General features: G+C 41.3%; 1 protein-coding gene across 2 annotated transcripts in view; it reads left to right on the top strand.

The window, feature by feature from the left end:
• LOC150089099 (salivary peroxidase/catechol oxidase-like) overlaps window positions 1-16,013 on the top strand; it is a 39,280-nt gene extending 23,267 nt beyond the window's left edge. For both annotated transcript variants that reach the window (XM_090369813.1, XM_090369812.1), the window contains 3 exons: window positions 7,833-8,002; window positions 8,195-8,297; window positions 15,845-16,013. In XM_090369813.1, the coding sequence (XP_090225939.1) occupies window positions 7,833-8,002; window positions 8,195-8,297; window positions 15,845-15,941 (370 nt within the window). In that variant the 3' untranslated portion in view covers window positions 15,942-16,013. The remainder of the gene's footprint in view (window positions 1-7,832; window positions 8,003-8,194; window positions 8,298-15,844) is intronic.
• The last annotated feature ends 1,298 nt before the right edge of the window (window positions 16,014-17,311 follow it).

Genomic DNA, 17,311 nt, shown 5'->3' with positions numbered 1-17,311 from the left:
TTCTTGATAAGAAGACCCTTTCGTTTTCCACACCAATCTTGTTGCCCTTTTCTGTACTCGTTCTAGCAACTCTACATCCTTCCTAAAATGAGGCCCTCAGATTCCATTCAAGGGAAAATAATGCAATGGAATCTGAGGGCCTCATTTTAGAAAGGACGTATTATTATTATTATCTTTATTTTCTCCTAAGAGACACCCGCTTACGGCTATTAACCAGGGGATCCACATTCAGTTATACAAATATAAGTTATGTACATAATTATCCATTTATAATTTATACATATCGTAATTATACAAAATATACGTTTTCTAATTAATTTCTAATCATTGCCTTATTTTAAATGACGGGCAGATAAAAGAGAGCATAATTTGTACTTTTGCAAGGAATTAGAGAATGTTCACGTGTACACCACTATTTACAGCGAGATCAGAGAAAGATAAGACGTATAATGTGAACATAACAGGAGCATAAACAGTCCCGACCAGTTCATTCCTCATTTCCATCATTCTCTTTTGTTCTCATTTGTGGGCTTCACTCAACATTTATAGGTAGAGTAATTCATTTCGTCGAAACTTTTCAGTCCTGGACCTCTTCTCTGTGCAAAGCTTTTCTGGGTCTGCTTGAAGGTCGTTGTACATCTTAATGGTGTTCAAAGGACAAAATCGCCGAAGGCTTTCCAGCTGTGTGAGCGCGCTACTGAGTGGGGGGGGGGATGGTGTCCTCTTCGCCCACCTTATCGTCATGTGGGACCGAGTCAGTTTTATGCCGTAGAGTCTCCCGGTCAGCAATTTTGCAAGCGTGAGAATGTTCTTGGTGACAGTTATGTGACATCCAAGTTTGCATATAAAACAGCCCTTGAGATCGTAAATGGCTGCGTAGTGATCCTGTTTAACCATCTCAGCATCCAGTACTCTAAACCCAGGAAAGCCTTGATGGTAGCATCTGGAGCAGAAGACCAAATCTGAGATGCGTAGAGAGGGATGGGGATGATGCATCTTAAAATATATTGTTTAACAAGGTCAGGGTTCCTGATACCTACTAGTTCTTGTCTGAAGGGCCATAGCGCTGCGTAAGTTTTCTTCTTTACATGTCCGAAATGGGGTGTGAAGTTTAGGTTTTCGTCCCATTTCAGACCAAGATCAATATGTGTCCTGACTTTTTTGACCATCTGCCGTTCACGCTTATTGATATGTGGTTTTTTAATACCTTGTTGGTGAAAACCATTTGTGCTGTCTTGTGTTCATTTAGTCAGAGCGCCATGCAATTAAGGTATTCTTGCAACTCGGCGATTTTGGAGTTTGCTTCTTTGTTGCGTTGTAAAGATGTGTTTTGGTCATTCGAGGTGACGAAATATTTCAAGTCGTCTGCATATACGACAAATTGCTTTTGATTTTGGGTCAGGAAGGGATGCAGTGCTGTTGCGAAGAGAGTAGCAGAGAGGACACCACCTTGTGGGACTCCCCTGTTGACTTGGAAGGTCTCTTTGGAAGTTCCATTTATGGCAGTGATGTGTCTCTCCCTCAAAGAACACGTTATTATTGCTAACACGTGCCCAGTTATATGGAAATATTCCTCCAAGATGATAGTAATAGCCGAGATGGAAATACTATCGAAAGCGGATGCAACGTCTAAGAAGACAATGTCTAATTGCTGTCTGAAGTTAAGGGCGTGTTGGATTCGAAATAGAGTCTCCATGAGATTGGTGGTAGCAGATCTTTGTGGGATCACTGAATGAAGGTACTCCGGTCTATGCCCGAAGCAGTGATGGTTGATGGTATTTAAAATGGATTTCTCAATTATTTTTTGAAGCGAACATCCAATTGCAATAGGCCTGTAGTCTTTGGCGGATTTAGGGTTGTTATTTTTGGGAACAGGTTTAACGATGTACGTATTCCATATCCTCGGAAAGTGGTTTTCACTTAAAATTTTGTGGAAAATGTGGAGGAGGAGATTTATGATGTATACACTGCTGCTCTTAATCATAAAGAACATGAAGAGGGGGAATTTATCAGGCCCAATTGTGGCTTTATTCCTGAGGCTATTCACAGCGGCCTTAATGTCATCTCGAGCGATATTGATTTGAGACAGTTCAGGATAGATCTCTGTCTTCAGTTTGCTAATTGCTTCACCGGGCGCCTCCGTAGCCAGGTGGGAAGGAGTAGCAGTGCGTAGCACACGCTTCTTGATTAGACCGGGGTTCGAGCCCGTCACCACCAAATACGGAGGATGCGGAAAGGTCATTCAGGGAATGACCACCGCATATCCCGGAGCAATATGGCCTTAGTTGCTAATGGTCCTAAAAACCAAAATAACAACAACAACAACAGCTTCACGGATTTTCTCTGTGTTGACTTTACTGTTAACTTCATTTTCCGCCAGAGGAGTTCCAAAGGTGGCTTGGGTCCATTCTGAGAAGATGTGCTCGGACATTATGTCCCATTTCTTATTATATATTCTGCTTCCTTTCTTTAAATGTGATCGAACCATGCTATAGTGAGCTTGACCTCTTCAATCGAATGAACCGTTCTGTAGCTTTTTATATTGAATATAATCAGGTGTGTTCAGTTTTTTATCATTTTCTGAAGAGTTTTAGCTTCTTCTTGAAAGCATATTTTTCTTGTGGACTAAACCACGAATTTGCTCGATCGGAAATTTTAATGCGTTTTGATGCCCTCTCAAGGGCAATAAAGTGAAGGGTATCCGAAAGTGCTTGTAAGGCATCGTCTACGGGGAGTTGGAAGAGATTTTGCCAGTTGAAATTCACGAGCCGTTTCAAAATTATGTCTGGTTTTATACACTAGGTTGAAAAGATAACATCAGCGTTGTTTTTCCACCTCCAGTTCTCTTTTAGACTGCAAGCTTGACTTCTCAGGTTGGCTTGGATTGAGAGAGGGATGTGATCAGAAGCGAAGCGAGTCGTACTATCAGTTAATGTGATGTCTACAGTATTGTAGTACACAGGTCAAGGCGTGTGTGTGTGCCTCTTGTGAGGGGCGTTTCAAGTTGTTTCATCGAGAGGGTTTCCATAGTACCGTCCAATTCGCTCTTTGCATATTTGTACTTAGGAAGAGGCATGTTCAAATCTCCCATAACGATAGATTCTACATTTGGGTTCAAGTTTGCGACGAGCCAAGTAAGGAGTTCATTTCTCGCTTCGCTGTCATGGTTGGGTGGAAGGTATAGAATACAAATTTGTACATTCTTTGTACCTTCTCTGAAGGTTGCTGAGACGGCTTCAAAATTTTCCGAGTGTGACTCTTGGTTTTTAATTACAGAGAAAGTATTCTTATAGAGTATCATTATTCCTCCTCCTCTTCTTTTGTTGTCTCTTCCTCTTGTAACGCATTTAAAACCAAAATTGTCAGCCAGAGCATCTATAGCTGTCTATTATTTTGAAGCCCCCTCAAGGGCAATAAAGTGAAGGGTATCCGAAAGTGCAGGCTGATGAATTCATATTCGGAGCTTAATAGAAGGTTCTGCAAAGTGTGAAGTTTATTGGCTATGCTGCGCACATTTGGAAGGTAAAGAGAGACTCGCATATTTTCTTTCGAGTCTGATGAGGAATTCCTTAATTGCTACTGCGCTACCCTAGTTGGGGGTCTCGAAGCACCTGAAAGCATGTCGAGTTGCTAGAACGAGTACAGAAAAGGAACTGCTGTATAGAGTAATTATTTCCGGGGATAATAATGAGGATCACTGTATACAGCAGTGCAAACCTTAAACCGTACGCCCTTTGGAGTGCCTGATAAGCATTCGGTGATCACCCCTCATACTGCGGATCTTCAACCTGTCTCTCAGGCTGGGGAAGTATCCTAAGCACTTTAAGCAGGTCAATATAGTTCCTATTTTCAAAAAAGGTGATAAAAATGACGTATGCGATTACAGACCCATAACCTTGCAAAACAGCCTGGCTAAACTCTTCGACACAGCAGTGCACAAACATCTCTTCGAATTCTTCAAGCCTTTTATCGATCAGAATCAACATGGTTTCTGCAGTGGCAAGTCAGTAGTCACAAATTTACTTCCTTTCTGGCAATACACCTCTGAAGCTCTTGATAACCACCTACAAGTTGATGCAGTCTACACAGACATATCCAAGGCATTTGATAAAGTCCCGCACGAACAACTTCTGGAAAAACTTAAGCTATATGGCATCCGTGACCCTTTGCTCTCATGGCTACGCAGCTATATTACGCATCGTTCCTTGAGCGTTATCATAGATCAAGTGAACTCAGTCTGTTTTATACCACTAAGCGGAGTACCACAAGGCTCTCCCTTAGGTCCTCTTCTCTTCATTGTTTTCGTAAATGATCTTCCTTCTTTCATGTACACCTCCAATGTTCAAGTTGCTCTCTATGCAGATGATCTTAAGATCTACTCAGCAGTGAAGGAGACTACCGATTCTCAACAACTTCAATGTGCTCTCAATAAATTCTCTCTGTGGCTATCTCTGAATGGCTTGTCTGCTAACCCCTCGAAGTGCAAAGTAATCTCTTTCTCATCTTGCAGATCTCCACAACTAATGAATACGGAGTACACTGTTAACTCTGTGATCATCGAAAGGTGTGATCAAGTTAACGACTTAGGGATTCTCTTTTCCAGCAGTGCTAAATTCGATGCCCATGTCCTTAAAATCACCAGCAGAGCATTCAAAACACTGGGATTCATCAAACGGAACACATACAAGTTCAAAAGCTACAGATATGCGGTTATCCTCTATAAAACTATTGTTCTGCCAATCCTTGAATTCAGTTCACCCATCTGGAATCCTCACACAAAGACTTTAACTAACAAAATTGAAGCAGTCCAAAAAAACTTTGTCCGTTACCTTACGTACCGCAATCCTCTATTCTATCACTCAGTGTATTATGAATCGCTGTGTGATTACTTTCATCTGAGGCCTCTGTGCACCAGAAGAGTTACTGCTGACATCGCCCTCCTAGCCAAAGTAATCACTGGAATTTATGAAGCATCTGATATCCTGAGTAAAATAAACTTCAATGCTCTTTGTAGACAAGTCAGGAACCTTGCACCGTTTCGCCTTGACTCTGCCAACACGGACTTAATGAAGTTCAGTCCACTGAACAGAATCAGCAAATCAGCAAATGACTCTCGCATTGACTTCTTTGACAACTCCCAATCACTGATGAACTCCATCCACAAGTTTGCCTCTTCACTTAAACTGCAAAGTGACTAGCTCACATCTAATTATTGTAGCTTATTATTTGTTATATTATTTTTCTATTCTCTAACGGATTAATTATTACTTGTTTTACCGGTAACTTAACTTAATACAATCCTCTTTTGTACATATGCTTTTAATGTTTGAATCTATATCAATGTTTATCGTCCTCTTGGATTTCATATTATTGTTATTATGTTTATTGATCTGATCTCAGATACACTGTTAATGGTTACCTGTTGTGTATCTTGTTATTAATAAAATAAAAAATAAAAAATAAAATTTATTACAAGTACCGAGAAAAAGATGAGGAAATTCCGCTTTGTGTTCTCCCAATAGGTTTAGCAGGGATTCCTGTGTTCCCTTAAATTATACCGCATTTAGTTTTTTTTTTTTTTTTTTTTTCAATCCCTCTAAAATTGCTGTTTTGGGTTTTTACAGTGGACCTGCCAGCATTTTAAGATGGAATTGTGTTGGATGCTACTACAATTGTGCGCTGTCAATATTGGAGGTAATGACGCTTGCCATCTAGAGTTTTAAAGTGAGAAGCCTGTACCATGAGGTTAGCACGTGCTATGGTGTGCGAAATTTTCAAATGGAAGAACAGAGTACTCCTATTGAACGTACACTGTCCTCCTACACGAATATAATTCCATACGTCACATGACAGGTAAGAGCATACCGGTGAAGCGTTGTATATAAAAATTCACGAACACAAAGTGGACCGAATGGGACAGGGAAAGGTCCAAGAGTGGTCTATTAGCGTTTCGCAGGTAGTAATAGTAGGTTGTCATAAAGGGAGCGTGTCCATTGGCCAAAGAGCAGAAGGAGAGGAACACTAAAAATCAACTGTTTGAGGCAGTGCCAGCGTAAAACAAAGCAACGCCAACATTCAACGCAAGCCAGGAAGATCTCATTGAATTATCCCAGAATATGATGGTAGTTGAAACGGATTGATAGCGGAATTGTCATGGCACCCTGAACGAGTTGAGTGTTGATACACACCTGCAATAAGTGCACATCAAAAATAGCCATCAGAATGGGTTACCACAGTCGGGCAACTTCTTGCTGCCGAATGTCATAATCCATTCCAGGAATTGCGCTTTGCTTCGGGTTACGAGTTGTCCGACAGCAGTCTTTCCGTTGTCTTCCGCAAAACGCAGAAGCACTGGACATACAGTGGCAGACCTTGATGCGAGGTGAGGAAATACCTGGGTGTGGCGTGTTTCTTTATTGCAGGCAGTGAATAGTTCGATGGAGGCCTGATGCAATAATATCCATAACAGCGACAATGCTATATGGACACATTTGGGTGTGGCGTGTTCCCGAAAAACGGTTTCATCCATTTTGCACTGCACAAGGAATGAAGTTCGGTGGTGGTGGTAGTGCGATGGTACGGGACGGCTTTTCGTGTTTTTTTTTTTTGGTCAGCTTATTACCCTGGGGGTTCTCCCAAGGTAATAAGCTAAACATTTCATACTGCTTCGTCTCAATTTAAGTTCTATTTCATTTGTTTCGTTTCGCATCGCTTCAAGAAATGCTGTGGTTTTCATCGTATTGGGGGTTTTAGGAGCATCAAAGGCCATTTTACACCGTATATTGTCTGTAAACTGCGTCTGAACTGTGGTCGATTTTCTGTTTGCTGGATGAAAAATCACCTCAGTTTACGGGAGGAAAAAACCACGCTACCCTTGCCTGAGACCGACTAACTCAGCCACGTTGTAAAAAAGGCCCATTAAAATTCCTCACGTTATCGACGGGACTCGAACTCGGGTCTTTTCCACCCGGTGTGGGGACGACGATTCTACCAACGAGGGCGGCAGAAATGTGCCCCGGGCGAGCCTGGCAGTTGCCCGTGCCTGATGCGATCGTCGAGGCCATGAACTCAAGAATTCTGAATAATTCTGCTCTACCCGCGTAGTGGCAGTTCTTTGGAGACGTCTTATTTTTATTGTGACAACGTTCTCTACCCCCAAGCACGTACTAACAAGATTTCTGTTCACAGAAATTTCAGATTTAATGCGCATCGGGTCGCATATCCTTTGTAACTGTAAATATATTGAATTAAGGCAGCGAAATTCTTCTTCTGTTGCCACAGCCAATAATGAGCAATGTATTTTTCGTGGCAGAACCTCTTCACTCGTGGCCGCACTCCGATCACTGGGCTAAAGCCGCCTCGATGTGTGAACCTGCCATTTGCAGCCCAACCCAGCCCAGATGAGAATGCAAAAGAGTACGTTTGGGTTGAGCTGAAACTCAATCGGACAATTAGCAATTAGGCACAGGTGGAAGGAGCCAGAGTCCAGTCTATACATACCGAAAACTTGTATACTGATGCCAATAAAGTTAATGGGGGGGGGGGGTTCATAGACAATATTCACTTCTCTTTTATAACGAATAGTGCGTTGATGAATTCTTCAGATTGGTTGCGTTTAGATTAAACTGTCCAGTGAACCAAAGTTTACCCAACTGGTTCAGCCATTAGTGGAGAGATCGAATGCTACAAGGAATTCTTCATTCAAAATTCCTGCAGTGAAGCAGAAAGCTGCTGATACTTGCGGTGCTTCCTTTGATTTTATTCATATTTTTATTAATTTTCTGGAAATGCACTTTTTTCCCGATTTAACGTTATCGTCACCCAATTTACAGCAAATGTCCCGAAGACATCGACCTGTTCACCGGAGGACTGTGCGAGAACCACGTGTCAGGTGGCATGGTCGGACCTACCTTCGCCTACATCATCGCGAGGCAGTTCCACAGACTGAAATCCTGCGATCGCCGTTTCTTTACACACCCGGGACAGGACGCTTTATCTGACGGTGAGTGCACCTCGCGCTGAGTATCTTAGACCGAGTTTCTTTCGGTATTCTTCTTCGCCCTCTTCTTTCTCTCACACCACCTGGCTCTTTAGAAGAAGTCAGAGGGTTATTCGACCCTTTTCCAGCGCTGCTTTCTTTCATCCTTGCGTTGAACAGAAATCAGTACTGACACTTCGTTCGTATCTTTTGCAGCTCAAGTGAAGTCCATCATCGGAAGCACGAAGATGTCGTCTGTCCTCTGTCAGAACAGCGATGACATGGGGTCGATTCGTAGATTCGTTTTTCGAACAGACGGGTAAGTACAATGACTCGTGGGATTTCACAAAGAGAGCCAGACGTTAAAATAAAATAATATTTTTCGAAGCGATCTTAATCGGAGTCTTCACGTTCACGAGATCGCGCGGAGGGTAGCGGGAAACATTTGAATCATCAAAAATTCTTTGTCGCATTTGGCTCAATAAAATTGACGATCTAAGACTTGATGAAAGTGGTAAATATCTTTATTGCAGGCAGTGATTGGATACATGATTGCCTGATGCAATAATACCCACAACAGCGATAAAGCTAGGGGTTCAATATTAAATAACTTATACAAAAAGAATTACTTAAAACATACATTAGGACATAAAACGTATAATTACATATTTTACATTTAAAATTAATATTAACATGTGAAATGAAGACACATGAAAGGACGATGGCAGTCACTCGGTTGAAGACAAAAGCTGGTCCCTGATGATGCGTCTTCTGTACGATTTGTCCTCTATGAACTTTTTATAGTCCACATCCATCTCTTGGACATTGTGGAGCATCTCCATGGGCAGGAATCTATCCCCTATCCTCACCCTCCATGCCATAGACTGCAGAGAGCAGAGGGCTCTTAAGGGTTTTCTGGGAGGGGATCCTCCAATTCCACATCTGCCACAAATTTGGCGTATTGACTTCACCCGCTATCATTTTAATTGACACGAGCAAGCGGAGGGCAAATATCCGTTTGGAGACTTTTCTGAAATTTAGAAGTTGGGTGATAGCTGAAGTATGTATGAGTGGTGGTAGATTATGCTTGAAGAGGAACCACCGAAGAAGCCAGTACTCATCAGATGCAATGGTTTTTAGCTTGGTTTTCGTTGCCGACGATGCCCAGATTTCTGACCCGTAGGTGATGGCTGGCTGCAGAAACCGGTATATGTATTGGAGCATGTACTCAGGCTCTGTGACATGAAGGAGGTGTTGTTTGGCAAGCCATCTTGCTCTGCACACCTTGTTGTGAATGTCTGCAACATGGTGTTTGAAACTGACTTTGCTCCATCGAGACCTCCTTAAAGAAAGGACACTTATGATATCGCATGGCTACTACCAGCCAATGACCACGGTAAGAAGGGGATATATTATATATAATACATATACACTGATGTGCAAAATTTAAGGAGCAGTCAGGTTTTCAGGGCCACTCCTATGAGAAACTACATCCTAGTTTCTCATATAGGTGTGTCCTGGATATGGGAAAAGCATACCAAAGGAACCTCGTGAGGTACAGAAATGATGACGGAAACAACATCGACACAACAACTGAAACAAAATGGTACAGAGCGACTTTATTCAAAAATGGCAACATAGCACTGGCTGTCATGATACAGATGCCATATTTCCAAAGATGAAACAAAGGGAAGAGGTGGTCCTCAGTAGCAGATATGGCCACCTCTAATGTCGATACTTAGAACAATATTATTGATAAGTTCTTACGGCAACATCGTCCATTCCTCTGTCAGCGCCATCTTCAGCTGGTGAACATTTTCTGGTGGGTGTGGACGTGCCGCTAAACGTCTCCCCAGAGCCTGCCATATGTGTTCCATGGCATTTAGATCGGTCGAACGGGCAAGCCAATCCATACGAACAATGTCCTCACTTTCCAAAAGCATATCAACAGCTGCAATGCGATGGGGTGTGGCGTTATCATCCATAAACACCAACTCGTGAGCAATGGCACCTCGGAACAGACGCTCATGGGGAAGGGTTGGCTCAGTACAGTAGTGTGCACTAGTGTGCACTCCCATAGTACCGCCTTACAGTATCTGGAGTTGTGTACGTCCATCCAAGATAACGCCTTTTCCAGACAAGAACACCTCAACCGCCATATCGATCCCTTTCAAGAATGTTTGCGGAGTGATACCGTGTGCCAACCTCTCGCCAGATCAGTTGACGTGCAGAATCGCTGCTGAGACTGAATCTACTCTCATCAGTAAAGAGGACCTTAAGTAAAGATTTTGTGGTTGTAACCTTATAGAAATAGTGTTGCTTCTTAAGTTTTGACGCCAGTGTATAACACATTCCTAAAAGTTTGGAATCGCAGCGTTGACAACAGTTTTCTTTAATTCTTTTGAAATTAGCCATAGCAACTTAAGGTTTATTTTTATATAAAAAAGCAACACACTACAAGATATTTTAAGATTGTTTATTGAGCATTGCAAAATTTACGGCAAAAATACTGAAATCATTAATGTCATCAACTATACTGATTTTTCATCAAAATATCCTCCGTGAGATTTTATCACTGCCTTGCACAGTCGTGGACTTCTCGCGGTTAATTTTATAATTGTGTCCATATTAGTCTAATAATAATATTGACTGCCATTATTCCAAGCGATCTGCAATGTTCACCATAAATTTTGTGACGCTGGGTAGACTTGACGATCAAGATGATCCCATAAAAGCTGTGTTGAGTTAAAGTCGGATGATTGTGGTGACCACACCATAATTTGAAATGTCCACTTTCCCTTCTGCTGTTTATTCTCTAGATAGTCCCTGAACAGCTTAGAGCTGTGCTTCGGGTCATTCTCTTGTAACATAATTTTTTTTCCACAAAGTCGAATTCCAGAGGATATTGCATTAAGTTCAATAATGTTTATAGCCTTCTTGAAATTTGTTCTGTTCTTACGATGTCGCCCACTCCAGGAAAACAGAAGCAACCCCAAATCATGATGGAACCAGCAATCTGCTTGACTGTTAGCACTAAACGATGTGGCACCATTTTGTTTTCTTCAGTTGATCGTCTCACATAATTACCCTTGTACCAAACGTTTCAAACTTGCATTCATCCACCCACAGTACATCTTTTCATTCTTCAATTGTCCGATTTATCTCAACGGAGTAATTGAGAGAAATTGGACATTTAAAGAGTGAAAGTTTTCTGATCCCTACACGATCATACAGTCCTGTTTATTTAAGACGAAGTTTTGCAGTGCATGAAGACATGGGAGTTTCTTCGTTCCTATTTAACTCAGCTCGGATTTCAGGTGCAGAAATCGCCGACTGTATTTAGAAGTCATTCATCTTCTCTTATATTTCCGTTGTTACGCGCGGTCGTGGTTTGTCCTTTAAACTGCTAGTCTCCTTGAATCGTCGAATGGTATAGTGTGTACCACCATTAAGTGAAACACCTAGTTTTGTCCCTCCCCAATACTTATCATGGGTTGGAATTATGATAGCTTGTGATAGATTAGAATGGCTTGGAATTATGATAGGGCTTCTTTTTTCAGGACTCAGTTCCTTATTTCTTGCCATGTTTATCACGAAGCACACGAAACTCACATCAAACAGTCTTTCTGTATGGCAGGTGTTTGACATTACAAGTTATAGATCCTACTCCTCAATTTATATCATTGCAAAACACTTTAGAATCATCTACAATCTTCTGTAATATTGAAGCAACATTCCTACTTTCAAAAATATTCGAGAATCATGTACAAGGCGCTACCACGTTAAAAAATTTCTACACCTTTACTGCAAAATGTTTGTCTTAATCTTAATTTTAAAATTATTTTCACCCAGCACGAGTTCACCGCTATGTCGATGGCAATTTCAGCTCTTTTTCCGGCGAAACTTGCATTTGAAGCGTTATTTTGCAAAGAAGCCAAGAAGCTAACTGCACGTGCGACTGCATTAAAATTTTAAGCAGAACAAAGATGCACTCGCTTAGAAAGCGTTCTTCTGTACCTTCCACAATCCTCGACAGGACAAAGGAAATCAGAACCGCCAAAATAAAGCTTCTCTTTCAATTTTTACTCTAGTCCAAAAAGGTGCAATATCAAGAAGACACTATTGAGGTTGAAATTACCAACTCCACCTTCACGTGTGCGTGATCAAACTAAAGAAGGCGAAGATGAACCAGAAATGCCTTCGATGAAACAAAACCCAGACTTTACCTTCGACGAAAAGAGTACTGAAGAGGAATAAATCAGTGGAACATGTTTGGAATTGACATATCAATACTTCTTCACCATTCCTTTGACAACAACTGTCCATTCTGAACGTGCTTTCTCTGCTGCGGATAATATTTTCGCAAAAATCCGATCGCGGATAATTAATATATTTTTTGTTGCAGGCAGTGAGTGAGTGACTAGTCAGATGGATGCCTGATGCAATAACGCCCACAACAGCGACAGTGCTAGGGATTTAACATGAAATAACTAATACAAGAAAAAGTACATAAAACGTATAATTACATATAAAATTGATATTAGCGTGGGAAATGAAAGAACATGAAAAGACGATGGCAGTCACTCGGCTGAAGACGAAAGCTGTTCCCTGATTAGCATTAGCATTAGCATTAGTAGAGGCATTTGATGCAAGAAAGCAAGCTTATGCAGCATCAGCCAAAAAAAAAAAACCCACTTCCACTTCACCCCTCTGTTCGTTCAAAATACCTGTCCAACTCAGACTTAAACTCATTTAGGCTATCAACCTCCACGACAAGGGATGGAAGTCTGTTCCACCAACCAACCACCCGCTGGCTAAAGGCAAATTTCCACACATCTATCCTGCAACCGTCTTTAATCAATTTGAATTTATGTCCTCCCAGGTGATTATTCTGAGCTAGAGGAAGAATCCCATCAGCATTGAGCATGCTTAAACCATTCAAGGCTTTATACACCTCTATCAGATCACCTCGCTGGTGCCTAGTCTCCAGACACTGTAATTTGCAAAACTTAAGCCTTTCTTCGTAAGAGCACCCCTTTGTTCCATTCACTAATCTTGTTGCCCTTCTCTGTACTCGTTCCAGCAGCTCTACATCCTTCTTGAAATGAGGCCTCCAGACCTGTATACAGTACTCTAGGTGTGGCCTGACCATTGCCTGATGATGCATCTTCTGTACGATTTGTCCTCTATGAACTTTTTGTAGTCCACATCCAACTCCTGGACATTGTGGACCATCTCCATGGGCAGGAATCTATCCCCTATCCTGAGCCTCCACGCCACCGACTGCATAGAGGGAGGGCTCTTAAGGGTTTCGGGGGATTCTCCAATTGCACATATGCCAAAAACTTGGTGTATTGACTTCGCCAATCACTGATCAGACCATCGATGCACTTTGTTTTTAAACAACGTATGAAATAAAATAACGCACAAGGCGGGCGTAATTCAGCACAAATTAAAAATTCCCACAGAAGTATCTCAGTGATATTTCGCAGTAGTGAACTACAACAGTAGTATGAGGGGCATCGCTTTAATTGTGTCTCATATTTGAATACCTTCGCAACGAGTTACCATGACATTGCACTACCTCGAATAACTAACACTTCGCCAATAGAGTAACCCAAAATAAATATTTCATTTCACATACTTTAGGTTTGGACACTACAGATGTGTGTGGTGTTCTTGAGGAAGTAAAGTCGAAGGTGCAATGGATTCAATGCATCACGGGACCCAATCTGAACTAATAAGGACTTGAATTCTAATAAAACGGAGGACTCATCTTATTCAGGCAAGGAGAACTCCTCTTCTTAGTATAATAATTAATTCTTGCTTCAGGGTTCTCTGAATTGTAGGCCCAGCGGTGTGTGTGTGTGTGTGTGTGTGTGTGTGTGTGTGTGTGTGTGTGTGTGTGTGTGTGTGTGTGTGTGTGTGTGTGTGTGTGTGTGTGTGTGTGTGTGTGTGTGTGTGTGTGTGTGTGAAATACTCATTTGTAAGGAAGGAGAGGAGAGAAGTTTACTGAACTGTAAGAGGGAGATAAGTGATTTTGTAATAAATGGGAGCAAAGTGGAGGAAAAATTGTTGAAGTTAACATAAGAAAAGCACCTGGGTTGGATGGGATCTATCCACTTATATTAAGGAGGTGGCAAAGGAGCAAGCAAAGCCTTTGCCATAATTATGAGAGCATCCTCGGACTCAGGAGAGGTCCCCACGGACTGTAGATGAGCAAATGTATCCCCAATTCACAAAGGAGGAATTAACTTCTGTTCCGGGGAAAGTAATGGAGTCTCTGGTTAAAGATGCATTGCAGGATCACTTAGACAAGAAAGCAGCAATAGTTCAGACACAGCATAGATTCGTTAAGGAGAAGTCTTGTCTGAACAATTTCATTGAATACTATGATGTGGACACAAAGGAACTGGATGCAAAAAATAATTATGATATCATATATTTGGATTTCAGGAAAGCTTTTGACACTGTTGCGCATGGAAGACTATTGTACAAATTGGAGCAGAATGGTATTAAGGGTAAGTTGCTACAATGGATAAAAGGATGGTTAAGTGCTAGAAGACAAAGGGTGGTAATCAATGGGTGCTGCTCTTCGTGAACTAATGTTATTAGTGGAGTCCCACAGGGTTCAGTGTTGGGTCCATTGTTGTTTTGTACCTATATTTATCAATGGTATTGATGAAGGTATATGAGGCTTAATGTCCAAGTTTTCAAACTATACGTAGGTTGGCAGGGTTGTTAATGACACTAATGACATAACGCTGCTGCAAGTGGATCTAGAAATGTTGAGCAGATGGCTGAGTGGTGGGAAATGAAGTTTAACATTGAATGCAAAAGTACTCCATATGGGTAGCAGCAACCCACGAGAAACGTACCAACTGGATGGTATTACATTCAGGGAGATGGAGAATGAAAAAGACCTGGGGGTAATTGTGCAGTCAGATATGTTCTCTGAGCAGTGCAGATGGGCTGCCAGGGCAGGTCATGGAAGTGATTATCCCTTTGTATAAGGAAATGGTCAGGCCTCACCTTGATTACTGTACTGTATACCGGTGTGGAGGCCTCATTTTAGGAAGGATGTAGAGTTGGTAGAACGAGTATAGAAAAGCGCAACAATATTGGCGAGGGGAACAAAGGAGAGTTCTTATTAAGAGAGGCTTAAGTTCTGAAAATTGCAGCTTCTGGAGGCTAGGCATCTGTGAGGCGATCTGATTGAGGTGTATAAGGCCTTGAATGGTTTGAACAGGCTCAATGCTGATGGGATTCTTCCTCTTGCTTAGATAAATAGTGAGCACTATTACAGTGAAGATTGAAGAGATACCACGTGCAACAACCGATGAAGGACTGCCTGATTTCTTTATATTTTCTACATTTCTCTCATGCTTTTGTAATTTATAGCACTTTTGAGAAAATAATATCCTTTAAATCTGAATTATGTAAAATAATAAGCACTGTAAGTTTTGTATCTGTCGGGTTAAGCATACATGGGCCCCATGTAACCGCCACACGCATGTCCAGTTTAATCTTTGCATGTAAATATCATCCCCCCCTAGATTACTGCTGTCCAGGGGGGGTGGCTCTTGAGCGGAGCAATAAACAGATTTAATAAAATAAAATAAAAAATAAAAATAAAGAACCTGAAGTGGGCACAGATTCAAATTGAGGAAAGACAGATGTAGGATAGATGTGCGGAAATTTGCCTTTAGCCAGCGGGTGGTTGGTTGGTGGAACAGACTTCCATCTGTCGTTGTGGAATTTTTTTTTTTTTTTTCCTTTTTTTGACTGGTGCTGTATAAGCTCGCTTTCCTCTACTAATGCTAATCTTGTTGCTTCCCAGCACAACTGATTGTCGTTTCTTTGCAGGGAGTTCGTGCGGTGCAATAACGTCCCGGATGTCGACTGGAATTTGTGGAAAGAGAAAAAGAAGTCCCTCGTGGCCAGGGGAAGAAGAAGTTTCTGAAGCATCTGTCGAGTAGCAGCGACATTGCGGATGTGCCATAGTCCACCAGCAACCCCACACTTCCTAAAGAAAGCCACATTTTGTTTTGTTTCGCCGAATAAATGTTGATCGGATGAGAGACTTTGCGTGTGATTGTTTCCATTACTAACAAATCCCCAACCCCACGGTTAAAAAAAAAAAGACAAAAAAAAGACAAAAAAACAAACAAAACATATCCACGTCTGCCCACATCAGCCAACTTTCGCTCAGCAGTGTGAAGTGCTGCCATCTAGCGAATGTAAAAATTGCAACAATTTTCCTTTTCTGTAATACGTGTCGTGATCAGATTTCCTAATCCGCAGTGTGGGGCAAATAAACAACCCCGCCGTAATCTATCGGGAAGCAACAAGCACCGGGGAATTGCGTCCTGATATCCGTCTAAGCCACAACTGTGTGCGAACCGCAGAAAACTTCCAGCGTTACGTATTGAATGTCCAACCATTCAAAATATGAGCGAGTAAAAAGAACAAATAAAATAGTAAAGTAAAAAAAAAATGAAAAATAAGAGGAATTAAAAAGGAAAAAACAAATTAAAAATTTTTAAATTAAAATAAATAAAATTAAAAAATAAATAAAAATAATAGAAATAAAGAATTGACAGCAAAATACAAAAAAAAAATCGTTAAAAAAGAAAGATGAAACAAAATAAAACAAAAATCCCGCACTAGTGCGAGGCTGGTGGCAGCAATAAGAAACACAATAGAGGAAAGAATATCAGTGAATGAAAGAAGAAGAATAAAAAGGTAAACACTTGATAGACGGACAAAAGGAAAAGACAGAATTAAAGTCGGAGAGAGAGAGAGAGAAGAGATAAAGATTCCACGCAGGATGACGAGTGGCAGTAGATGATATACGCTTACATACTAGGAATAGTACAAACAACTTTGGGGCTCATCCGGGGCCCCCTGGACAAAAGCTAGAACACAACAACACGATACTACTCACACACCACACGGAATACTTTTTCTGGCTTTTGCAGAGTAATGTATACTGCACGAGAGTATACATATACTCCCGTGCAGATAGAGAATAATGATCAACGGCCGAACCCCTCTTAATGTTTTTGTTAGCGGTTCTGTAACTGTACATGATAATATGTACAGTGCTGTATCCTGTTAAGATTTGAGAAACCGAAAGTCTTCTCACAGTTACTGCTTGAGCGAGAGACTAAAGAATTCGATATGGCCCCCGAATTCACGTGATCTCAATCGTAATGCGAATGTGGAAATTTTGGCTCTTTATTTGGCAACGAAGTCCTCTTATTTTAACTCTGTCGCCGTTACGTGATATTTTGCTAGAGGAATGGTTAAAATAAGATCTAAACGCAGTAC

This window comes from Mastigoproctus giganteus, chromosome 3, assembly GCF_048544385.1.
Source record: "Mastigoproctus giganteus isolate SK-2022 chromosome 3, ASM4854438v1, whole genome shotgun sequence".
In the NCBI taxonomy this organism is placed as follows: domain Eukaryota; kingdom Metazoa; phylum Arthropoda; class Arachnida; order Uropygi; family Thelyphonidae; genus Mastigoproctus; species Mastigoproctus giganteus.
The sequence above is the reverse complement of the archived record's forward strand: the minus strand, read 5'-3'. Positions and strand labels throughout refer to the sequence as shown.